This window comes from Schistocerca piceifrons, chromosome 1 (genome assembly GCF_021461385.2).
Source record: "Schistocerca piceifrons isolate TAMUIC-IGC-003096 chromosome 1, iqSchPice1.1, whole genome shotgun sequence".
Taxonomy (NCBI): domain Eukaryota; kingdom Metazoa; phylum Arthropoda; class Insecta; order Orthoptera; family Acrididae; genus Schistocerca; species Schistocerca piceifrons.
In genome coordinates, this window is record NC_060138.1 from 278,522,803 (window position 1) to 278,550,429 (window position 27,627).

General features: G+C 38.4%; 1 protein-coding gene across 3 annotated transcripts in view; it reads left to right on the plus strand.

Moving 5' to 3' along the window:
- Nucleotides 1-27,627, plus strand: part of LOC124784441 (ankyrin-1-like) — a 310,421-nt gene that overhangs the window by 70,358 nt on the left and 212,436 nt on the right. For all 3 annotated transcript variants that reach the window (XM_047254101.1, XM_047254102.1, XM_047254100.1), the window contains 2 exons: nt 11,554-11,663; nt 25,389-25,546. In XM_047254101.1, the coding sequence (XP_047110057.1) occupies nt 11,554-11,663; nt 25,389-25,546 (268 nt within the window). The remainder of the gene's footprint in view (nt 1-11,553; nt 11,664-25,388; nt 25,547-27,627) is intronic.

Here is a 27,627-nt window from a genome sequence, read left to right on the forward strand (position 1 = left end):
ATTCCAGCAATGTCCACTCTGTTTAAGTCCATAAATACTTTTTTTGCAAAAGCCAAATCTTTACCCTTTCTGATCTGGTTTTCATAACTTCTCTTGGTGGAATGACATATATCTGCTCCTCCAATTTCCCATTTAAATATGCTGTTTTTACATCCGTATGATGAATTGTTAAATTTTGTTTTGCTGTCAAGGCTAAAAGGTATCTCAGTGAGGCATACTTGACTACAGGTGAAAAATTTTCTTTGTAATCTATCCCTTGTTTTCGTGAATATTACAAGTCGTACTTTATATCATGGTGATGAATTTTTGGGGCTCTTCAAAGTGAATACCAATCTTGCCAGTAATGGTTTCTTATCTGCTGTCGTATTTCCCCATTCAAAGGTTTTGTTCTGAGATAAATGTTCCAATTCCCTCTCCATCGCTTCTATCAATTCTTGAGAGTTCAGGCCACTCATTGCTTCTTCTGGTGTTGCTGGCTCATCATTAAAAGTCTGGGCTGCATACATTTCAAAATCTGGATATTCTTTCAGTTTTGGTACGCGAGAAGAATGCCTTACATTGTTCTCTTCATTTTGTTCATCCTCAAACTCATTGCCATTATAAATAGTCTCCATTTACCTTTGACTGTCCTCTTCCTTTTCTTCACTTTTTCTTCCTTCACATAAGGTTTCACTCTTGGAAATAGGTGCAGTTAACTTATTAGTCTTGCCCTCTTCAGAGTCCTTTCTATTTTCAAATAATACTACATCTCTGCTTGTAACTATCCTTTTATTCAATGGATCCATTAATTGGTAGTCCTTTGAATTCTCACAATAGCCTGAAAAAATATACTTTTTTGCCTTTGGGTCCCATTTTCCTCTCAGCTGTTTTGGAATGTGCGCCATTGCATCAGACCCAAAAACCCTTATATTCCTTAGGTCAGGTTTCCTTCCTACCCACATCTCATAGGGGGTTCTATTTCTCACTGCTTTTGTAGGCGATCTATTGTTCAAATATACGGCTGTTGATACCGCCTCTGCCCAAAAGTCTTTTGATAATCCAGCATCAGTTATCATGCTCCTTGCTTTTTCGACTGGTTCTATTAGCCCTCTCAGCAACTCCATTTTGAGATGGGCTGTACCTTGTGGTAGTTTGATGGCTGATTCCCATTTTTGCCAGAAGTGTCTTCAATTTATGGTTAATATATTCTCTGCCATTCATTTTTGTCAGAAGTGTCTTCAATATCTGGTTAACATATTCTCTGCCGTTATCAGACCTAATGATCTTAATCTTCTTTCTTGTCCACCTTTTGACCATATTACGATATTCCTCAAAAGTGTCACTTACTTGGTCTTTGGAACTAAGAAAATAAACATGAGTATATTGTGAATAATCATCAATAAATGTAAGAAAATAATAACTCCCACCTATGGATTCGCACTCCATCAGGCCACATACATATGTATGGATTAACTGTAAGACCTGTGCAGATTTACTTTGACTGGTCTCAAAAGGTAGCCTTGCTTGTTTTCCTTTTATGCATATCTCACAAGGGTCCTATTCCCTTTACCATATCTCTTGATAAAGACATACTCTTTCTATTTAGGTGTCCAAGTCTGCGGTGCCATAAAAAACCTTCCACTGGGTATACTGAACGACTAACATTTCTGTGTTTACTGTCAATACCCCTTTCACTACTTGCTGTAGTTATAACTTCACCATTTTCATCGATTACTCTTGCTCCACGCATGTTAAAAGTGACTGTATTGCCCTCCTTGACAATTTCCCCTACAGACAGTAGGTTAGTCGCAACATTTTTTACGTAATGAACATCATATGCTGTAACTATATTGGGTTCACCATTTACACTTACATGTAGATCTAGTTTCCCAGTCAAATGACATTGGAGCTTGCTGCCCATCAACAGTATATTTTCCCATATGAGTCTTATCTTTAACATCATAAAGAAGAGATTTGTCTTTAACAATATGCCCAGATGCACTTGAGTCTTTTGTGTTAGCAGAAGAGCCAACACCGTGTTATGAGTGGAGGCCGAAGTGCACGCGTTGTAGCTCATGCAGGCTGGCGTGAAGGGGGAAGAACTATACTGACATGAGGTCTGGAACATGACAAGGAATGAGAATTCAGAAAGCGGACATAATTAGTTTGATACTTAACTTTAATCCATTAATGATGAACGTCGCTCTTGACGGTACATGATTCACAATATACATTCTTGAAGTAATTATGGTAACTGAATATGGCGGCTTGCTAGGTCGTAGCAAATGACATAGCTGAAGGCTATGCTAAACTCTCGTCTCTGCAAATGAGAGCGCATGTAGACAGTGAACCATCGCTAGCAAAGTCGGCTGTATAACTGGGGCGAGTGCTAGGGAGTCTCTCTAGACTAGACCTGCCATGTGGCAGCGCGCGGTCTGCAATCACTGATAGTGGCGATACGCGGGTCCGACGTATACTAACGGACCGCGGCTGATTGAAAGGCTACCACCTAGCAAGTGTGGTGGCAGTGACACCACAGAGTCTAAAATCCATTCCAGTTGACAATTTCCCACACTTTCAAAAGAATAAAAACCTGCGAGTTCCTTACCTTTATTATTGGTCCCTCTCTCTGGGCTATCGGCAACGTTCCTCTTTTGCTGCGTGTCTGACTTTGGGTTTACTTTTTCTCTGCACTGAGATGCAATGTGCCCCTTCTTCCGACATCTATAGCATCTCATTGATTTCTTCCTTTTGTTTTTTGAATAAAGGACAGATGCAGTTTGCTTCTCCAGTAAACGACAGTTTGAAGTACTCTTTACATCCTGTGGATTTCCACTTTAACACTGTCACCCATGACAGGTACACTTGAGCTTTCCAGCCCCATAATCATAAGCAGATACCTTTCGGGCAGTCCTGCCAACAGTAGTGTCCCTGCCCATTCGTCAGTGATCTCAAACCCAATGTTTCTCAGCCAGTTTGACAAGGCTATTATTTTGTTGATGTATTCGTCTACACTCCGGCATTTGCGCAACAGAGTGGTAATTAACTCATATAATGATCCTACTTTCCTTGTAAGACCTCCATCCTCAAATGCACTTCGTAATTTGTCCCAGACTTCTTTCGCTGTTGCAGCTTTTTCATCGTGAACATAATTCACTGAGTCAACCAGTAAATCAACATTGATTTTGCTTTCCTGTCTTTACTTGAATAATTGTGATTTGTGGATTTCATTGTCCCATGCATCACATCCCATAGGTCGTCCAAACGTAAATACGCTTCTACTGCAAATTTCCATGTTGCATAATTTTCGTGACCCATAAGTCTTTCAATCTGTGGAACTTGTGCCACATTCATTTTAATGGTAACTTTGATCTTTGTTAACATACAGAATAATACCAAAGAATAATAAAAAGAATTGAATTCGTCTTGTAAGGATAACTTGTACTTCACGCAAGTGCACTACTTGGAACTTTTCCAATATTTTCTCACTACTATATTATGGATATACTTATTCCAAATGGCCCATAACCATTTAGAGTCGACACAGTTGAATAGGTAATAGTGAGTAAAAATATTTAGTTTCAGTAACTATATTTGCACTTCCAGGTAAAAATACATTGAACGCACCAACCAAGGAACATAATATCACACACATAAAACTCAGAGTGTACAGTAGCACCAGAGAGGTCTATTATATTTCACATGATGCACTTTTCTGCCGTCTCACACGAAATATGTTGTTCACACAATTCCAACAGATGTTGTCATTTGTGTGTGTGTGTGTGTGTGTGTTTGTGAGTTTGTAGCTTGTGAATTATCTTGTATTCTGAAAGTGTTGTGTTTGTTTTGTATTTGTGTTTTTATTTTTTGATTTATTCTGTGTACTACATGTGGAGAGAATACTGTGTACTACATGTGGAGAGAATATAAAATGTAGACTGGCTATGGCAAGGAAAGCGTTTCTGAAGAAGAGAAATTTGTTTACATCGAGTATAGATTTAAGTGTCAGGAAGTCTTTTCTGAAAGTAATTGTGTGGTGTGTAGCCGTGTATGGAAGTGAAATATAGACAATAAATAGTGTAGACAAGAAGAGAATAGAACCTGTTGAAATGTGGTGCTACAGAAAAATGCTGAAGATAACATGGGTAGATCATGTTACTAATGAGTAGGTACTGAACAGAATTAGGGAGAAGTGGAATTTGTGGCAGAACTTGACTAGAAGAAGGGATCGGTTCATAGGAGATGTTCTGAGGCATCAAGAGATCACCAATTTAGTACTAGAGGAAAGCGTGGAGAGTAAAAATCATAGGAGGAGACCAAGAGATGAATATTCTTAGCAGATTCAGAAGGATGGAGGCTGCAGTAGTTAGCTGGAGATGAAGAAGCTTGCACAGGATAGAGCAGTATGGAGAGCTGCATCAAACCAGTCTCAGGACTGAAGACCACAACAACACCTACTATATGTGTGTTGTATCCATTATTTCTTGCTATTTGTATGATGTTGCTCATTTCTTTTTCATAGTTTTTCTTGTTGAGTGGGATCCTGTTTAATCTATGTAACATATGTCTTAGTGCTGCAAGCTCCTAGTTGTGAGGATGATTAGATGTGGCATGTATTATTGTGTCTGTGGCTGTTGGTTTTCTGTAGCTGTTAAATGTATGTTTACCATTTTCTTTTATCATTTTTATGTCAAGAAATTTGATTTGATTTTCTTTTTCTTTTTTTAAACACACACACAAATATTATTAATAATAAAAAATATCACCAAAACTAATACTATTTCACACACACACACACACACACACACACACACACACACACACACACACACACACACACAAGCAGATCACAGACATCTCAAAAATTACACTCAAAAGTTGACAATAACATTCGATCTTTGGCGATAACATCTGACAGTCAGCAACACAAACCAAAACATTGCATCAAAACAAGTATTCAGTTTCAGTGCTGTGAAATGTGGGAAACAGAAACACCAGTGGCAATTATAAGAAGAGGAACAGCACCAAAAATGGAACAGAAACATAACATATAGCAAATCATCCACACAACCTGCAAGTAGAATTTAAAACATTACTACACCATAGGAAAAAACCAACCACCAGAACTGTTTATAACCTATCAGTACATTTCCCCAAAATAAAAACTAAGTAGTAAAAATACATACATACTTCAGGCCACTGAAGCTGGCTTGCAGAGAATAAGGGTGAAACGCACATGGCCTGAAAATTGTGTTTCATTCAGTTGTAGTTAGATGGTGCAAATGTAGAAATCATTAATATACTGGAATACTACCCATCTAATCTTCCTCATTCTTCTATAACACCACATTTCAAATGCTTTTGTTCTCTCTTTTGTGAATTGCCTGTTGTCCATGTTACACTTTCACACAAGAGAGTGCACCTCAAACACCTTCAGAAACAACTTCCTAACATTTAGATTTATATTAGTTGTTAACAAATTCATGTTTACCAGGAATGCTTTCTTTGATATTGCCAGACTGCATTTTATATCATTCCTACTTTGATGATCATCAGTTATTTTACTGCCCAAATAGCACTATACAGATACTACTCTTAGCATCTCATTTCCTAATCTAATTCCCTCAGCATTGTATGATTTAATTTGAGTACATCCCATTAATGTTGTTTCACTTTTATTGATGTTCATCTTATTGTCTCTTTTCAAGACTCTATCTAGTCTGTTCAACTACCCTCTCAAGTCCTTAGTTGTCTCTGACTGTATTATAATGTCATCAGTAAACTTGAAAAATTTTTATTTCTTCTTCCTGAACTATAATTCCTACTGCACACTTTTCTTTGGTTTCTTTTACTACTTTCTCAGTGGACAGATTGAGTAACATGTAGGACTTCAGTGTATACTGTCCAGTCCACATGTCAGAAGTTTTCCTAAAATCTCCAAGTGCTATAAATGTAGACTTTTCCTAAAGCCTAACTGATTGTCATCTAAGAGATCCTCAATTTTCTTTTCCTTATTTTTGTATATTATTCTTGTTAGCAACTGTGATGCAGGAGCTGTTAAGCAGATTGTATGATGGTTCGTAGACATATCTGCCCTTTCTGTATTTGGGATTGTGTGGATGATGTTTTTCCAAAAGTATGATGGTGTGTCCCCAGTCTCATTGATTCTACACACCACTTCCCCAGATGATTTTAGAAATTGCAAAGGAGTGTCATTTATCCTTTCTACCTCATTTGATAACAAGTCTTCTAAAACTCTGTTAAGCTGTGAATGTTGTAACAGATTGCCTATGTCACCCATATATTGACTCCCAATTTTTCTTGTGTCATCAGACAGTTCCTCCCCCTCGCAGAGACTGCCAGTGCACTCTTTTCACCTACATGTTATCTATCCCCTTTGCATTCTGTATTCTAAATCTGTCCCTCTGATGAGCATTTATTTTTTATTTTTTTCACATTTATTCTGGAGTCATTTTTACCTTAGTTTCCCTGACTTCCTATTTATTCAATCTTTAAGTGACTGACATTCCTGTATATCTATCTCTTCCTGTGCATTTTTGTTGTTCCTTGTTTTGTCAATCAGCTGAGATATTTCTTCTCTTATCCAAAGCTTTTTCACAGTTTTTCAGTTACGCGATTGCTCTTTTTACAGATTTCCATTTCTAATAAATCGAACTTTCTATTGTGGTTTTCATTATCACACTATGTACAGCCTAGAAAACTTCAAAAACCTCACTTATTTCTACTCTGATGCTTCTGGATGATTCTCTTAAACTTCAGTCTAATTTTTGTCATTTTGAATTGTGATGAGAATCTATATCTGCTCCTAGATACATCTTACAATTGTATATCTGATTTCAGAACCTATGTTTGACCATGATGTAATCCAGCTGGTATCTTTTCATAATATCAGTATGTGATTTTTGACCAGCATATTCATTATTTCCAATTGAAGTTTAGAGCAGAACAATTATTATTTGTTCTTCTCTCTCATTACTACTAACAAGCCTAAACTCTCCTATGCCTTCCCCTATTACAGCATGCCAGCCCCCATGATTACTAATTTTCATATCCCGTGTTCAGTATCCTCATATACTTTCTCTATATCTTCATCTTCTGTTTGTGATATTGGAATGTATTGTTGGTGTTGACTTGGTATCAGTTCTCTTGAGAATAATCCTATCATTGAACCGTTAAAAGTAATTCACTCTCACACCTGCTCTCCTAATCATAACATACCGTTTTTATTGCTGTTGATATTACCTCATATTTATATGAACAGAAACCCTTGTGTTCTTTCCGTTTCACTTCTCTGACCCATTAAAACTAGATTTAGTCTTTGCATTTCCCTGTTCAGGTTTTCTATCTTCCCTTCCACATTCAGACTCCTGTCATTCCTCTCTCTTACTTTTGTTAATTATTCAATCTTTTTCTCATGGTCACTCCCCCCTTAACAGTCCCTTCCAAGAGGCCCAAGCAGGGGACTAGTCCGGAGTCTTTGACCAATGGAGGGATAATCTTGAAACTTTTTCAGTTACAGACCACATGTGCTGTGGACACACAACATGCATATGTAATGCACTGGTTTCATTGCTTACTGCATCCTCATACTTTTGATCATATTCTTCTACCTTTTTGGTACAGTTTCTCAACCCCAGGTCAAGAGGATGGTCTGAGTCTGTTTCTGGTCCTCTGTCCTCTTTGACACAGAATGAGGGTAACTTTTTATCCAAAAGTCTTTGGCTGCCCATACTGATGAGATGTATTCATGATTTAAGTAGTGACTGGGATCAGACCTGGGACCCAGGATGTTTTGATTAAGCATCAAAGATGCTACCTCGAGACCTTGGTGACCTCAATATGTACGCCTAAGTGTTACGAATTATATGTATTGATGTTTGTCTATTCACTTACTTAATAGAAGCAGTGGTACTGTAGATATTTTCTAATAGATTTTTCAGATGCTTTTACTTTTCAGTACACACATTAAATCATCTGGTAGATTGTTGAAAAATTTTGTTCCCATACAACATGAATCTTTCTGACACAAACATATATTGGTTGTAATTACATGTTAAGTTCATGCTGATGTGAGACATTGTGTTTACTGGTCTGTTGTAACAATTAGCTGTAGTATTGTGCTGTCAAGAGTGTATCCAGAATCTGAGCCAGAGAAGTGGAACTCGTGTCAGTTCCCCAGTGAGTGACAAATTAGTTTTGAGATTTAACACAAATAGCTCTGGGTGAATTTACTATTAGTCAGTATATATTACATGTTCAAGCTTTCTTCAAAGTGATACTGAACTGAGGAGATGTCTAATTGCCAACAAGCGCAATAAAAACACTGCTAAACATTGTAACTTTCTGCTGAAGGCCTTCTTCTGAAGTAGAAATCATGCATATACCTTCACACAAGCACAACTCACACACAAATAACCACTGTCTCTATCTGCTGTGGCTGGACTGAGTTGGAATTGTGCATGATGAGATCAGCAATCCAATGGCAGGAGGAAGGAGGTGGCATGGGGTGGGGGAATAGCAGTATGGGGTGGGAGCACATGTAGTGCAGCTATGAAGCTTATAAGAGCATGCAGGGACATGGTGGTGACAGGGTAAGGCTGCTAAATGCAGTCGGGATGTTTGGGGGGGGGGGGGGGGGGGGCAGGTGGGAGAGGAGGAGGAGAGGTTTTGAAGGGAAAAAGGACTAGCAGGTGTGTTGGTGGAACACAAGGCTGTGTTGTGATGGAGCGAGAGCAGGGAAGAGGATAGGTAAGTGGAGGACAGGGACTAACAAAGGCTGGAGTCAGGGGGACTATGGAAATGTACAATATAGTGCACGGAGAATTCCCATTCAGTAAGGCTGGTGTTGGTAGTGGGATCCAGATGGTGAAGGTTGTGAAGCAATCATTGGAGTGAAGCCATTGTGCTGGGCAGCATGTTCAGCTATTGGGTGTTCTAGCTGTCTCTTGGCCACAGTTTGTCATTTGCCATTCATGCACACAGACAGTTTGCTATTCATGCCCATGTGAAAGGCAGCATCCTGCTGCAATAAACCAAGATTCAAGACTCTCCCATACATCCTTCCTCCCCAACCTATCCATTTCTGTCACATGCATCTCATGTCTCATCAAAGGCAGGGCTACCAGTGCAAGCAGTTGTGTGATCTACAAATGAAGGTGCGACCACTGTGCTGTTTTCTAGGTGGGCATGACAGTCTGTCCACATGACTGGAACCTGACAGGGGCCAAAAGGCAGCTGGACCACCCAGTTGCTGAACATGATGTCCAACACAGTGTCCTTCATTTCAATGATTGCTTCACAGCCTACACCATCTGGATCATTCCTACCAACACCAGCCTTACAGTACTGTGTGGCTGGGAACTCTCCCTGCAATATATCATACATTTCTGAAATTCCCCTGGCTTCAAACTTTGCTAGTCCTTGTCCTTCACTTACCTATCCCCTTCCCTGCTCCTACTCCAGCATAACACAGCCTCCCGTTTCATGAAATCACCCATTAGTCCTTTTCACCTTCAATATCTCTCCTTTTCACTACCCCTGCTCCCCGTTCCCCAAACCTACCAGCAGCATCTAGCAGCCATAAGCTGTCCCCACAACACTCCTGCACCCTACACACTCCCACAAGCTGCATCACATGTTCTCCTACCCCAACCTTCTACCCTCCCCCCTCTGTCCCCACCCAACTGCACACTCCAACAAGCTGCACTAAACATTCTCCCACACCACCCTGCTATCCCCGTTCCTTCATTCCTCACCAATGCCTCTTCTTACCCCTACCATGCATAAGTACAACTCAATCTGGCAACAGCAGCCAGGGTCAGTGGTCATGTATGTGTGAGTTGTGCTTGTGTGAATGTGTGTGTGTGTGTGTTTTCTACTTCCGGAGAAGGCCTTATGGCTCAAAGCTAAAATGTACACTAACCGTCCAGAACATTATGAGCACCTACCTAATAGCCGGTACGTCCATCTTTGGTTTGGATAACAGTGGCAACGTGTTGTGGTATGGAAGCAATGAGGCCTTGGTAGGTCACTGGAGGAGTTTGCACCACATTTGCACACACAAATCACCTACTTTTCATAAATTCTGGGGAGGGGAGCGATGAGCTCTGACGCCATGTTCAATCACGTCAGATGTTTCCAGTTGGTTTCAGATCTGGCAAGTTGGGGAACTAGCACTTCAGCTGAAACTCACCACTGTTCCTGGAACCACTCCATCACACTCCTGGACGTGTGACATGGTGCATTATCTTGTTGAAAAATGCCACTGCCATTGGGAAACATGATCATCATGAAGGGGCGTATGTGGTTTGCAACCAGTGTACGATATTCGTTGGTGGTCATGGTGCCTTGCATGAGCTCCACCAGACCTATGGATGTCCACATAAATGTTCCCCAGAGCATAATAAAGGTGCCACCACTTTGTCTCTGTCTCACAGTACAGGTGTCAAGGAACTGTTCCCCTGGAAGACAATAGGTTTGCACCCTCTCATCGGTATGATGAAGAATATATCGCGATTCGTCAGACCGTGTAGTGTTCTACCACTGCACCAATGTCCAGCATCGATGGTTATGTGCCCATTTCAGTCATAGGTGCTGATGTCGTGGGGTTAACATTGGCACATGCATAGGTCGTCAGCTGCAGAGGTCCATCAGTAGGAGTGTTTGGTGCACTGTGTCTTTCGATACACTTGTACCCTGTCCAGCATTAAGTCTGATGTTAGTTCTGCCACAGTTCGTTGCCTGTCCTGTTTTACCCGTATGCCCAGCTTACAACATCCAACATCTGTAATAGGGGATGGCTGCCCAATCCCAAGATTTCTGGACATGGTTTCACTTTGATTTCGCCACATGTTGAAGATGCTCACCACAGCACTCCTCGAACACCCGACAAGTCGTGCAGTTTCCAAAATGCTCATGCCGAGCCTCTGGGCCATCATAATCTGTCTTCGGTCAAACTCAGGTAGATCATGCGCCTTACTCAATCAACACATGGACAGCACGCTCACTGATACTAGATGCACAATGCGTGTGCCTAACTAGCAGACGTTCTGTGTCAGGTGACACTGCTGTCATGGGTTTATATAAATAGTGGCTCAGTGTTCATAATGTTCTGGCTGATCAGTATATAGCAGTATTTTTGTGGTGCCTGTCTGTGACTGAACACCTCCTCTATGTGGTGAGCAGCAATCCATCTGTCTCATATTCATTGTTTAAAACTGAAATAATACATTTTTCTGTATGGTGGGCAGAATACGTTTGGTTTTTTGGGGGTCAGATAGATATACAGGGATGGAGGAGGGGGGGGGGGGGAGAGAGAGAGAGAGAGAGAGAGAGAGAGAGAGAGAGAGAGAGAGAGAGAGAGAGAGAGAGGGGGGGGGGGGGGGGGGTGGAGGTAGAGGTAGAGTATTTATCAGGGAAAACTTGTAATCTATATATTTTTTGCTATTACTTAACATGGAAATGATTGTTACAGTTATTCAGTAGAATATGGTAGTATTATTATTGAATGTATTTAATAAGTTCTAATGTTATAATTATGTTGTATTTTTCCAGCATGTGAACTTGATTCATTAGAATGTGCCCAGCTGCTTTTAGAGTCTGGAGCAGACATCAATGCTGCAGATGCTGACGACAATCGGCCTATTCATGAAGCCATCAACAAGGTATGTTTTTGCTACCTACATTATCAAAATATTACTTTTTGGTTTTAATGAAATGAAATAAAACAGGATTTAATAATCAGTTGCAAACAAAGAGGCTGTATGTGCTCAAACATTCACCAAACACAGTCTGTTTCTGTGTTTAATTTAATGCTCTTAATCACAAATATTTCAGAAGAGTTCTCTTTATTTCTTTACAATTATGCAATTCTCGACGCTTAATCATTTGTTTCCATCCAGAGCCTCCCTTTCCAGGCTATCTCACACCATTGTCACTCCCTTGCCTCACACAGATCCTCCCTTCCCCACATTCTCACACCTCTGCCTTTCTCTGGCCCATTTACTCTCAACAGTCTTGCCCCCTTCCCACTCTCACCACTCTTCCCACTCTCACCACTCTTCCCACTCTCATTGCTCCTTCAGTTCCCCACTCTCACCACCTTTTCACCCTGTAGCTGTGCTCACTAAAGTTATATTCAAAAGAAACAAGATTCGAGCCCATTGTCCAGACTTTTGAAAAGATTTCATGTTGTATCCCTAAATCACTTCAAAACAACACCAAGATGATACCTAAATAGCTGTATTTTGTTCAAATGAGATAGTATCTGTATTTAAGTTTTCTCTGTGTCATCAAGTCGTTAAACTCTAAACTTCCTTCCTGGTGTTGAAAATTTATCTAATTTGCTCGACAGCTGCCATGCACAAATGTTTCTTTTTTTCACTTATTTTATAGTTATAGATGTATCTTTGTAGGTCATCTTCAGGCAAGTGTTGTCATTTGTTGCTAAGTGTTTTAATTTTAATGATGGTTGACCCAAGTAATTCTGGAAGCCATAGGTTGAGGCAGTCAAGCAGATCAATATTCCATGATCTCCAAAAAGTGTATCACTCCGTACCAAGCCAGCACTTGTTACTAAAAGTTAGTATGCTGTCTTTGTGGAGAATCATTGACTTATGTGGAAGTAACTTGAAGTGCACCTCAGGGAAATGTACTTGGACTCTTGCTGTTCATGTTGTACTGTAATGACATGACAGACAATCTTAATGATAACCTAAAGTTTTGCTGATTTTGTGGTTGTCTATAATGAAGCATTGTTGGAAAAAGCTGCACAAACATTCATTTAGATCTTGACAATATTTTAAGTGGTGCATTGATTAGCAACTTGCTTTAAATGTTCACAGATGTAAAAACTGTGCACTTCACAAAGTGCGAAAGCTTAATGACTGATTCTGCTTAGCTTTCATGCTTTTTGGATAGACTCAATCAGTAACTAGGGAGTAACCTATTCACTGGCTGTGTCCTCTAACATTAAGGTCATCACAAGGTTCAAGTTTGCCTCAGGTATTACTTCAGTGTTCAAATATTCTATTATAAAACTTGAGTCCGCTAATGGCAATATCTCTCATATTATTGTGGAATGGAGAATATTTTTGAAAACTGGCACTAACAGTTATCAGGCAAAAGTTGTTAAAAAAACAATAAATAAGCAGAATAAATCTTTGTACCACAGCAGAGTGTATGCTGTTACGAATGAGCTGAAAGCTTAAAACTGTATGCCTACTGGAGCTTGAAGTGGAAACCCTTGGCTCTTCATGAAAAATGCTCGTACAGACTGAAACTCAAAACTTGAATTGAAACTACAACCAGCCTGTGCCTTTTCATTTTTAATAGCCTACAGTGCTGCGTTTTGTATACCTTGCTTGACTAGCTTCTCTTGGAGAATTGTTTGTTGAAGAATGACTTACAAGGAAACATTCCCAAGTGTCAATAAATGATTTTGTTGAAATTTGGTGGGTGTGTAGAGAGAGAAAATAGTGCAATACTTTTTTTGCATAGTTTCAGTTTTGAGGGATAAAACATGCCCCGAAAACTAATTTGCCATTTTAGATTTAGAGGGAATATCTTTGAAACGATGGTATGTAATTAATGTTCTTGAAAACTGTATAACAAACTTTTGTAATAATCTCAGTATTATGAAAAGGATACAGTGCTACACAAAGTATAGTGGAGAAGTTGAGATGCAGACAGGCACAACAAAAAGACTACTAAACATGTAAGCTGTCAGCCAGAAGGTCTTTTACTGAAATAGACAATACGCACACACACACACACACACACACACACACACACACACAAAAATACAGCCCACATACATGACCACTGCCTCTGGCTACTGAGGCCAGCAAATAATCTGAAATTTTACAAAGTATCCCACCACCTTTAATTAATGCTGAAAAATAAAAACTTTTTTTACAAGATAAATTAAAGAAGATTTTAAGCCACATACATCCCTACATAATAAAGCTGGATCCTGAAATAACATTTTTGGAAAAATAGGCTGTATGCGATGTGCTGTCAGAATATTTCCAATATACCTAACTAAAATATGTAAACATTCATTATTATTCTAATTATTTATTTTGCTTGTATTTGTTTTATGTTTTAAACTGTTATTTTATGTTTTACGTTCATGGTCTTTTTCCACTTATATGTATTTTGTTAACTGAAAATAATAACTAACTCATTATTATGATAGAAAATAATCACAATAATAATGAGCTGTAAAGAAAAGCTTAAAACTTAACGTTTTTTACACCACACACAGAAAAGGAACAAAATATATTCACCTAATGTACATGGTGTTGAAGATAATGTAAAACAAAATTCAGTAGGATTTCAAACTGTCATCAGTGATCCTCTAAATATCCTAATTTGTATCAGCCATATTTCAGTACACAGGTAATCCTTGACAGAGAGAATTGGCAATGTACTAATGACTACAGCTTGATTATATTGTTTCTCAAGTGGAGATTCAGATCTCATTCTGCTGAATGATTATGATGTCAAAGTCTTCACACAAGGTTCTTCCAACATCAAAAGCTGTTTATATTCCATGGCTGTATCTGTGCTGTCAAGTTCCTTGTCCTCAGGTGCAATTCTCTGAATGGTTCTTTCACATTGGCTCCCACAAGACTCTAACAATAATACAGATATTTCACTCTCACTGAGAACATCTTTTGACCTGGTCAGATGTTTGTTTACCAGATATTGATGTTGTCACAAGGACATTTTGGGCTTCAAAAAGAAGTTCTCGAATTCTCAGCCCAAACTCAAAAACTATGAAAACATCTGGTAATCCAAAAGGGCTCGATGCTACAAGTACAGCTGTGGAACATGTACAGCTTTCAGTGTTGAAAGAACTTAATGAGATTATTTTCAGACCTAGTTGTGTTGAATGATTATGATGGTAGTGTCCACTTGAGAAACAATACAATCAAGCTGCAGTCATTAGTTCATAATCAGTTCTCTTCGTCAAGGCTTACCAGTGTACTGAAGTACACCTGATGCAGATCAGTATATTTAAGGGATCACCCATGACAGTTTGAAATCCAGGTGAATTTCTTTTTATTTTGTCCTCTCTGTCTTGTATACTACTTGAAAAAATGTTGTTTATTTTATGTGCATGCTGTAGAAAAAAGTTATGTTTTAAGCATTTCTTTACAAATTATTGTTAACATAATTTCTTCTATCATAATAATGAGTTGTCTGTTATTTTCAATTAACAAAATGCATGCCTGTGAAATGGTAAACTTAAAAAAAACCATGTATGTAAAAAATAAAATAACAGTTTAAAACATAAAAGAAATATAAGTAGGAAAATTAGAATAGTAATGAATATTTTAATTAGGAATGTTAAAAATACTCTGACAGCTCATTGTGTTCAGCCTATTTTCCAACAGTGGTATATCAGGATCCAACAATGGAAGATCCAGTATGGAATAATGGCAATATTATGAAAAAGATAGATTGCTACTCGCCATATGAAGAGACCAGGGGAAAAAACCTGACAAGTCACAATCCTTATTTTTTTTTTTTCAGGAGACGAAATTTAAAGTTTCAAGACTCATAAAATTTTAGTTTTTCAAGTTATAATCTTCATTTTTGTTTTAGACTTTAATATATCTTTCAGAGAAAGAGTACTGCTGAAATTATACACATCTGAATAGGATTTACAATAATATGATGCATTTTTATTACAAAAGCAGGTCGCACAGAGGAAAAATATGGCAAATCCATAACATATTGCAGGTAACTACAAGATTTCAAATTCATGTTACAACAAATTACCTCATATAATCATTTAATAATCTTCTATAAAAGGTCCTGTGCTTTTTCGATGGTGGATTAATGCGAAAGACAATCAAAATACACTTGCACTTCACTACGGCAAAATCTTTTCAAGTCTTGTAAATCTCTGTATTTCTCAGCAAATATTTTAAGATCACCTGCAAAAAACCAGAATCCCTTAATTTAAATAGCTATGTGCCTAATACTAAAAAAATACTTATTTTTTTTCAAAAAAACCTTCAAATCATATTGCTGTAAAAGAATTACTATACCTTCAGATTTAGCAGAGGGTAGGCTGAACTCGCCTTCTTTCAGGCTGGAATCTTACCCTTTCTTTTCACGAAGAAGTAATGAAGCTTGCTCATATGCTCCATTGTAGCTTCCTCTATACCCAACCAGTGCTGCATGGTGTCGTGTGACTTCCAATTCTCTAATTGGCCTGGACTGGAAAGGGAGTTTCTTCTTGTATGTTGTATTATCCAGATACTCTGTCCAGCATTTGATTATCTCTGGTTGCTCCTCAACATCAATGATGACAAAAGGCGAAGAGTGTGTGTGTGAATTCTGAAAAACCTGACACCAGACCTTTGGCATTTGACATTCCTGAGTTTGGTCTATCAACTTCGAGGTACAAAGGACCTCTTATGAGGAATGTCATCTTTACATAGTTCAATCGTTTTTCTGTATGGACCAGATGGTGAAGGAATCTGAACACAGTGGCATTCCTGTTTTGCCCTCTGCAGGAGTCACAGAAGATCACCAGATGTCTGAGTTCTGGATTTAGAAAATTGTGCACAAAATGATGAAGGAACGATGTAACTTCGTCTGCTCTTTTTCGGCCTTTGCTCTCTGGATACATGTAAAAATAGCTGTCCCCTGTTGCCAAAACATGGACATTGAATATAGATACAGAAAGCTGTCATTTATAATAAACTTCATTTGTCTTTATATTTGGACAAGGAAGGTTTTTGCTATAGTCCATCGTAATTGGAAACTTTGATGGATTTTTTTGACTTTCCATCTTAGGCTTTTTTTTCCTGTCAGAAAATACTTTTTGTTTTCTGAGATGCAATTTATGGCTATTTGATTGGATCGAAGTTCAGAATGAAGGCTTACTTTATTTTCAACTGATGATGTTAAAGACAGTTCCTTCTCCAAATTTTTCTTCTTGGCTAGATACTCATCGCAGGAGCCACAAGTATCAGATCGTGGATATCCATAACATATATTGAAATCTGAATTGAATATAGTGCAGTATGTTTCATACGACATGTTCTGATCCTGAAACTTCTCCTTGAATATGTGGAACATTTTTTTAATATTCAAAGACTCTGGCAGGTAAATTTTTTCTGTCTTTGTCAAACTGTAGTGGCTGTTGTGACCTTTAAATAAATTAATGTGCCCTCTTATTATTGCACATGTTTCATCCTTCAAAAGCTGTGGGCTGGATCTGTGTTTCCCTCGACCGTCTTGTAGAGGTTGGTATTCAGATTTAAGTTTCTTCAGTAAATGGTCTACCTTGCCCTTCTTTATTCCATGTAACGACATAAATGCTTGGTTGCACACATGTACTTCTTGGAAACTTCCATTAATGGTAATAGAAACACTGAATTTATATGATGCATCACGAAACTTTGCTTCCTGCTCTTCTCTTCTAGGATGCCTGTGCTGTACAGGGACCACTGTGATTAAACCACTTAAATAGAGGTTTATTTCATCATGATTTTGAAAGTGGTTCATGTTATTGATAATATTCCTTTAATTTTCATCACTGACAATATCAAAACAATTGTTTTTCCACTTACATGGTTCTCCTGTTTCATGTGACTGCAATCTTAAACATTTGGAGGCATCTCTAACACAACCATACTTCTTCCTTTTCTTTGCCAGCTTCTTTGATGACATTCTATAGTTTTATTGGCAAGTAGATGAGACACTGTCTTCTTTATTCATTTTACACTGACAGAATACAATGCTAGATCTAACTTCCTTCACAAACTTCACAAAGCTAACAACAATGGTCAACTTATACACAACAGTGACTGTGGCAACTATGATAAAACAACAATAACACTAGTGAAAACAGACCTGCGCGGGCTGGGAATCATTAAGTGATAAAATTTTATCGTTGCTTTCTCTGGACTTGTCAGGATATTCCCCTGTTTTGCATGGACTTATAATGTTTTACACCTGCACATGTTTACAAGATATCAGAATATCTCTTGGCTCATCAGGTTTTTGACCAGTTCTGTAAAACCAGCTAAAACTACATTGGCTGGTCTATTAAATTATGAAAAAACAGAAATTTTGGAATTTTGGACTTACCAGGTTTTTCCCCTAGACTCTTCATATAATAGAGATATTGATTTGCAGATAGGCACAACAAAAAGACTGCTTTCGGCCAAAAGACCTTCTTCTGAATTAGGCAGCATACACACAAACAGTCATGCAAATGCGATTCATACACACATGATCACTGTCTCTGGCTGTTGAGGCCAGACCAGAGGAGCCAAAGACAGTGGTCATCTGTGTAGGGTTTGCATTTGCTGGAATGTGCGTGTGTGTATGTTGTCTGATTCAGAAGAACACCTTTTGGCCAAAAGTATTTGTGTAGGAGTCTTTTTATATTGTGCCTGTCTGTGACTCAACATCTCCAGTATGCGGTGAATATCAGTCTAGCCTTTTCATAATATTGTCATTACTTCAGGACCCAGCATTATCACAAAGGGATGTATGCAGCTTGGAAGCTACTTTAATTTACATTGTAACAAAAGTTTTTATTTTTCAGAATTAAGTAATGGTGGTAGGTAATTTTGTGAAATTTCAAATTATTACAAACATTGATTTTATAGCTTTCAAGAACATGAATTACATTTCAACTTTTATATTGTTTCGCAGATATTCCTTCCAAACCTAAAATACCAAATTACCTTTCAGGGTATGTTTTACCTCTAAAAATGAAATCGGGTACAAATGAAAAAATATGTATTGCACTATTTTGCCCCTTCTGCACATCTGCCAAAGTTTATCAGGATCGTTTATTGATACTTGGGAATGTTCCCGTGTGAATCACAGCCAGTTTTTCCCCTGAAGTATGAATCTTTCACTCTGCAGTAAAGTGTACAGAATTTTGAAAATGGCTGATTAGAACTGGTTTGGAGTGGGGCTCAGACCCAGACATTTGCTTCCTTCTTTACAGTCACAACCTTTTGTTGATTGTACACATTCATATGTGATATAAAATTTGTGATGCTGAATGTTGATCTGAGATTTCAACAACAGAGGCTAACAAAGTAAATCCTTGTTGTTTCCAGTGAATAGCTGAAGAGAATTTTCTTTGTTAAATCCAAATGCATGGTACTCTTTACCAACCAAACTATACAGAAAAAGATGAAACTCAGTATCAGCAGTATATTTTGGGAGAAAGAGTAATATTAAGCAACTAAAGACAATCTTCTTTCCTTTTTATAGATTTTCCTTTATTTCTAGTTTATGTCTAGTATATACTCCTGTTACCAGCAGAATTGCACAAGAAAACTTATATCTTAACACTGTGAGGAATTTCTGTGATGTCAGTGATGTACCACTACCTGAATCAAAATGAATATCAACTTTTCCCCAAATTCCTCACCCTCTTCTGCTAGTAAACATGCTCTTGTGAATATCAGTTGTGAGAGTGTTATCATTTGCTAAATATTAAGACATGTAGTTCCTCTGTCAAGCCCTGAGGTGTAACATCTCCCCCAGAATGTTCAATGTCTTCCATTCTGGTTATGTGGGATTCTGTCAGTCATCCTGTTTATATGCTGCCAGAAGATTTTTTCCAAAATTAATTACCTTACACCACTATCTTTTTTAGTTATTGCTTCTATGGGTGGGTTGGTGTCGTACTTGACAGTAGACACTCTCTTCTGGCCTGTGGAGTTTATGTTGATACCTACCATCCCTGTTTTTATTTCTCCCGGAACTTTCCACCTGTGAATATCCATCACTCACTATTTAATATCCAGTCCTTCAATAAAAGTCAATAATTCGTTGACCACAGTCCAAACTCAACACCAAGTTTCTTTCTTATGATACTGGATAGGGCAAATTCTGAATTAATACTTTAACAAATTGATTCTCCTGTATTGGATCATCTAAATATTTTGATCAGGTCAGATGCGGTTCTATATATATTTTTACAACTTTCCCAGCTATGGTTGTAATGATATGGGTGTAATAATTAGAGAGATATCTTTTCATGCACACTTGGTGACCAGTATTATTTTTTAAACTTCTCCACAAAATTATCACACAATTTAAACTCATCAGAGTGTGTGATTCTCCGTTCAGAGACCTTCTTAGAATCAGCCTATCATCTTGCTAAGGATTTCACAAAAGTTATACATTGAGTGGATGTCATATTCAGTTTCAGCCCTTCTTGATCCACTTGACTGCATCTGACATTATGATTTTCCCTACAGCTCTGATGTTGGACAGTTCCCAAAACATTTCCATTATTGTGCTTTCCGTCCACTCCATTGTTGAAATTTGCTTGGTACATGCAACACTTAGTATGTGTTGCATTCACACTTTTCTAGTAAGATAATGGTCAGCAAAAAATGTGTAAGTGATGATTATGTTGCCAGATGGTTTCTCAAAGACAGTGAGGATGAAGGAAAGTGATTGGGCAGAAATTCTGCTGTATTCAGTGATATATATTCTAGTGAATCAGAGTCTACTGATAGAGTGAAAAGTGATGAAGAGAGACAACTTTTAGCAAATACGTGGAAAGTTTATTGCGATGGCACCGGTGATCTCATGAAGTTTCCTTTTTCTGTTACGCAGCAAGGTTTCACCATTCCTCATGGTGTTCTAACAAAATCCAAAACATGAATATTTCCAGCTCTTCTTCACTGACAACCTTACGAGTGACTTTGTGAATGCTATACAAATATCTGTGCTAAAGAAAAGATACACAGAGTCACTCCACATACAGAACACTCAGTGTGGCATTCATTGAGAGATGTTTCATCAAAAGAACTGAAGGCTATTCATGGTGTAATATTGTACGTGGGCTTGAATTTGAAGGCAGAATTAGTTGACTATTTTACAGAAGACTGGGTAGAACAAACCCTATTTTTCAAAGATATTTTTATCATCTCCATTTCTCCTCCTCCTTCTTCTTCTCTCCTCGCTACTCCACCCCCCCCCCCCCCCCCCCCCCTCCCAAGCATTTTTGGTGCTGCATTTAGTTTCACCAGGTGTGCCTCAGCACTGTCAACATACGAGAGGGAGAAAGGTGAAGAACGTTAGTGATTTTATTAACAGTAAATGCAAAGAACTTTACGTACCAAAAGAAATGTTGCTATAAATGAGAGCACAGTAGGATTCAAAGGAAGGATTCAACTCAATTGCTGCAATCTAAAGAAGCCTGCGAAGACAGGTTTACTAGTTTTCTGTTGATGTGATTCAGAAAATGGTCACGTTTTTCCTGACATTCTATATTACCGAAAGACAACTACAGAAAGTCTAATTTATCCTAATTTACCTCTTTCAATCTGAATAGTAGCGTATTTAGCATGGGAATCACTTACTTGTGTAGGTGGTTCTGACTGTCACATCTTCACTGACAGGCTCTACACAAGCCCTCAACTTGCTCAGGAAATGCAAAAAATGGAATTTCGTCTAACATATACAGTTACTCCTTCCAAGAAGGATTTTCCATCCAATTTGAAGAAGACAAAACTTCCTGAATATGAGTTATGTGCTTATCAAAGTGAAATGAAAATTATGTGTCTTTCATTCCATGACAAGAGGTTAGTGACAATGGTGAGTACATTCTTTGGTCATCAAATCCAATTGATCACTGGTTGTAAGAAAAAAGAGCCTGTACAGTTCCTGAAATCCACTATTGTTTTGAAATACATGAAGTTTATGGGAGGAGTGGACAGGGCTGAACAGTCCTGTGGTTGCTATGGTTTCATAAGGTGATCATACAAGTGGTGGAAAAATTATTCTTTTGGCTGATTGAAGGTGCTGTAGTGAACAGCTATATTCTTTACTCAGGAGATAAAAATGTACATGGAGAACAACTGCAGACTCATCATTCTTATAGAGGAAATCCAATCAGACAACTAGTCGGCCAAGTGAGAAATACAAATTCAAGAAAGAGAGGAAGACCATCATTGTCTGATGCCAAGGAGAGACTAAATGGGAAGGTACAAGGTGCAGTGAAGAAAATCATGGTTTGCAGCAATTGCAAGAAGAAAGGAGTAAGAAGAGTAGCGATTTACTTCTGTGAAACATGCAAGGTGGTCTGGAATTCAACCGGGAAATGTTTTAAGAAGTACCTAACAGAAAAAGAATTATAAGCAGCCCTAAACAAAAACACCATATGTAGAGATTGTCAAGTGACCTCATATTGCAATTTTTTTTTAACAGTAACATAAGGACCTGTAATTCCTTAGAGTCTTATCTGGGTAAAATACAAGGGTTGGAACTTCAATAGTGGCAACTATTTATTCATAACCAATACAAAAGAGTTACATTTTGCACCTGTTACTGCCCTTCAAAGTAGTCTCCAACATTGTGTAGAACGTGTTGCCAGTGATGTGGAAGGCATAGTATACCGTTAGCAGAGCCTGTTCTGTTGATGGTGCGAATGGAGTGGAGTACTGCCTGTCGAATCTCTGGAACAGTTCTGAAGTGAATGCCATGAAGTGGTTCTTTCATCTTCAGAATCAAATCAAAGTCACAAGGGCTTAAGTCGTATTACTGTTCATTTTTGGAGCATCACCCATGATCAGCTTTGCGAAAGAAGTGGTGACACTTTCTGTGCAACCCACCAAACATTTTGCATGACAATGTGCAGGCGCATACAGTGCAAGCTGAGGCTGCTTTGTTTGGCTGATGGAACTGGAAAGTTCTGTACCATCCACCATACTCCCCGAACTTAAGTCCTTGTGACTTTGATTTGATTCCAAAGATGAAGGAACCACTTCATGGCATTCGCTTTAGAACTGTTCCAGAGATTTGCCAGGCTGTAGACTGCTCCATTTGCACCATCAACAGAACAGGCTCTGCTAACGGTATACTACACCTTCCACATCACTGGCAATGTGTTCTGCACAATGCTGGTGACTACTTTGAAGGACAGTCACAGGTAAAAACATGTAACTCTTTTGTATCGGTTGTGAATAAATAGTTGCCACTATATAAATTCCAACCCTCGTAAGTAAGAGGTAGGTGTTGAGTCTTGTACCATAGGAATCAAGGGAGAGGTAGGGACATTGCAGCGAGAAGAAAAATTGAATTGGAGAGGGTTAAATTTTGGAAATTGCTTAGCTACATCCATATCCTGTTCCCACTGAAACTCTTCTAAACACTCTAGGTGTGATATTTCACTAACTTCGTGCTTATTCAGCAGTTCTTCCCAGAACCTGTCAAACTTTTTCTCACTTACATGCTTAAAGTCAAATATTTAGCATATTAACTAATTTGCAAAGTAATCAGATGTTTGAAGCTGTCTTATCTATGATAGTTTGATTCTTTAAATGATCAGTGGTTGCTGATAATGAACTAAATCACATTGTTTGTTGATTTCAGAATATAATTTCCTTTTCATAGCTACTACTGCTTCTGTTAGCTCTCTAATTCTTGTGTTAATCTCATGTCTTTTTGTGCCTTGACTTCACAATATGTTCTTCATGTTTTGTGACTTAGAACTGAGGCACTGAGAATCATAAGGGCCCAAAGCACACTATTGTTGATTTTGAAATTGTGGCATGTATACATGCTCATGACATTTGTTGATTTTCTGGTAGGTCAAGTTCATCTTTGTAGTAGATCCACATGGTAAGTAAGAACATTCATTAAAAGCTCTCTCACCTATTTCTGTGATATTCACTTCAGTATCTACCTGATGGCAGTGTGCTTTAGACCTTTATGGTTCTCAGTGCCTAAAATAGTTTCTTCTATTTTACAACACATTTTATGAGTTTCTTTGTCTTAGATAAGTTTTTACTTCTTGATTAAGCTTTGCTGCATACTTTTCAAACAGGTCTTCAATTTTTTGGGTTAAGATTGGCATAAAACAAGACAATGTCACACAAACAAATTTCCACTGACACCCAGCTTTGTGTCACTTACCTTTTAAATTGACAACCTGGAGCTGCTGGGTCAGACATCACAAGTTGCAATATTTGGCATGGCTGCATCTCACTGCCATTGCCCATGATGGATATGCACAGTATGAGGGCACTATCATGTCACAAGCCCAGACATAGCTGTGCATCTGTTGGCCACAGCTTGGTTGTCAGCAATCAACCCTTTGCACAGCTTGGATATACTTGAAAAATTCTTCTTTGTTTAAAACAATCTTTTTCTGCTTCCTGAGCTCCAAAAAAAAGTATGTAAACAACACTACAAACACTCTTAACAGCAGTTATAATTAAGTGTAGTGGGTTTAGATGTTTTCCAGTATTTGTTTTGACCCTTTGACCCCAATACTGTTACCCTAGGCAACCAAATAATTTCAAGAAAGTTGTGTATTTATAGTGGTTATCCCCTTTAAATATCTTTTCCCACTCTTGCAAAATTATTCTTTTATAACCAATATTTAATCTTCTTTTTCATGTTTTTCAACCAGTCAGAGTTCTCACTTGTTTCAAAAGAGTAAACAATTGCTACTTGTAATAGTTTCATCTTCTTCTGTCAGGTACATGAATTCTTACAGCAAATACTTTTTCATTAATTTCTTCATTTGTATTTACATTTTTTCCCCTTCCAATCCCTCTGTTATTTGTATCTCGCACTATAGAGGCACAAATGTGATGTTACTTGGTCAGGCACTTATTTGACTGTATATATTTTTTTGTATCATTGGACCATTTAAACTTACTTTGTTTTGTTCCTTGAATAAAAGAATAACATTGATTGGCATACACTATATTTAATATGTGCTCACATACTTGTCTTTAAATAAGAAACTGCCAACAAAGCTACTTTGTAGTTATTTTACATTAATTATTCAGATGGGAATTACAACCCTTGACAATGTTACAGCATGGATGTTTACAGACCATCTGACCAAACTAGACTCTTCTTGATATTCTTGCAAATGCACACTGGGATTGTTGACCGTCTTCCAAGGTGGTGTGTTGCACTCCCAAGAAACTCTGTTGCTGTGCCTGAGCGAGTATTCTTCTCAAGGTGCTTTTCTAAATTGCTGTGACTATCATACTGCACTGAAGACACCCATCATCTCAGAGTATGTCACCCCATATACACATAAAAATAGGAAGTCTCGACAATATCTGAGAAATACATTTGCCCTATTTCCTTTCTTTGTGCATCAGTCATTAATAAGAACTTACTTAGGAATGAGCTGCACTGCTTTGGAGTTCCACATATTGCTACAGTGATTTATGATGAAAACAATGGACAACCTGGATGAAATTTTCTCCCCCTGCAGCAGAGTGAGTGCAGATATGAAAATTCCGGACCGGCACACAGTTTTGATCTGCCAGGAAGTTTCAATGGACAACCTATCAACACTTGTTTAAAGTGCAAGTTGATACATGGCTAATAATACGACTATATGGATTCATTTACAGAGGTCTGTAGAAATGGTGAATTTGTTGCTGAGATATGAAGCGGACCTGAAAGTAAAAAATTCAGATGGACTCACACCTCTCATGCGTGCTGCCTACATTGGCTTTCATGAGATCATTAAAAAATTGGATAAGCCTGAACTACACATTGTAAATGAGAGGTAAGTCATTGGTTGTATGCAACAGTGATATGAGCTGATAAGTAATTGAAGGTGTGATGATGAAAATTAAATAACTTGTAGCTTTGAGTTGCCAGATTATAATTAGTTTCGTGTGTCATTAGTGAAGAACAAAAATGACATGCGAACCTCAAAGTTTTTATTTCTTCTCCATGCATTTTAATACCTACTCCAAAGTTTTCTTCTGTTTCCTTCACTGCTTGCTCAATATACAGATTGAATAACATCGGGGAGAGGCTACAACCCTGTCTCACTCCTTTCTCAACCACTGCTTCCCTTTCGTGTCCCTCGACTCTTATAACTGCCATCTGGTTTCTATACAAATTGTAAATAGCCTTTCGCTCCCTGTATTGTACCCCTGCCACCTTCAGAATTTGAAAGAGAGTATTCCAGTCAACATTGTCAAAAGCTTTCTCTAAGTCTACAAATGCCAGAAACGTACGTTTGCCTTTCCTTAATCTAGCTTCTAAGATATGTCGTAGGGTCAGTATTGCCTCACATGTTCCAATATTTCTACGGAATCCAAACTGATCTTCCCTGAGGTCGGCTTCTACTAGTTTTTCCATTTGTCTGTAAAGAATTTGCGTTAGTATTTTGCAGCCATGACTCATTAAACTGATAATTTGGTAATTTTCACATCTGTCAACACCTGCTTTCTTTTGGATTGAAATTATTATATTCTTCTTGAAGTCTGAGGGTATTTCGCCTGTCTCATACATCTTGCTCACCAGATGGTAGCCGGCCACAGGAGTATATAGAGGGTCTATACAAGGGCGATGTACTTGAGGACAGTATTATGGAAATGGAAGAGGATGTGGGTGAAGATGAAACGGGAGATATGATACTGCATGAAAAGTTTGACAGAGCATTGAAAGATCTAAGTCAAAACAGGGCCCCAGGAGTAGACAACATTCCATTAGAACTACTGATAGCCTTGGGAGAGCCAGTCCTGACAAAACTCTACCATCTGGTTCAAAATGGCTCTGAGCTCTATGAGACTTAACAGCTGAGGTCATCAGTCCCCTAGAACTTAGAACTACTTAAACCTAACCAACCAAAGGACATCACACACATCCATGCCCGAGGCATGAGGGAATAAGAGGGCAGGCTGAAGTGCCTAGAACTGCTCAGCGGTTCACTAATTCCCACCATATCTAACTTTAACCTATCCATTTCCCTTTCTAAATTTTCTAACCTACCTGCCCGATTAAGGGATCTGACATTCCACGCTTCGATCTGTAGAACGCCAGTTTTCTTTCTCCTGATAATGACTTCATCTTGAGTAGTCCCCACTCGGAGATCCGAATGGGGGACTATTTTACCTCCAGAATATTTTACCCAAGAGGATGCCATAATCATTTAACCATACAGTAAAGCTGCATGCCCTCGGGAAAAATTATGGCTGTAGTTTCCCCTTGCTTTCAGCTGTTCGCAGTACAAGCACAGCAAGGCCGTTTTGGTTAGTGTTACAAGGCCAGATCAGTCAACATCCAGACTGTTGCCCCTGCAACTGCTGAAAAGGCTGCTGCCCCTCTTCAGGAACCACGTTTGTCTGGCCTCTCAACAGATACTCCTCCCTTGTGGTTACACCTACAGTACGGCTATCTGTATCACTGAGGCATGCAAGCCTCCCCACCAACGACAAGGTCCATGGTTCAAGGGGGGGGGGGATATAGAATTATCAATTCCTAAATAGTTTTATAGGAATTGATAATTCTACTTTCACAAGCCACTGTAATGTTTGTAGGGTATTTTGTATTACAATCAGTACACGTACAAAAAGTGGCAGACTTGGTCAAAGTTCTGACAAAGGAATTCTCTGAACTGACTTTGCACAAATAACCCATTCAACAACTCGAAAGTGTCAACATTGAACCTGTTGCAGCTATGTGTGTGTGGTCCATTGTGCATATATTCAGTGGATTACAGTGAAAATCTATAGCACCTAGTGGTATAACCAGTGTATTTTGGAAACATATTTTCTCAAAATGTATGAGGATAAGAAATACTGCCAATATATGTATTGTGGACCTTGTTTTGTGAAACAACATTTCCAAATGAAG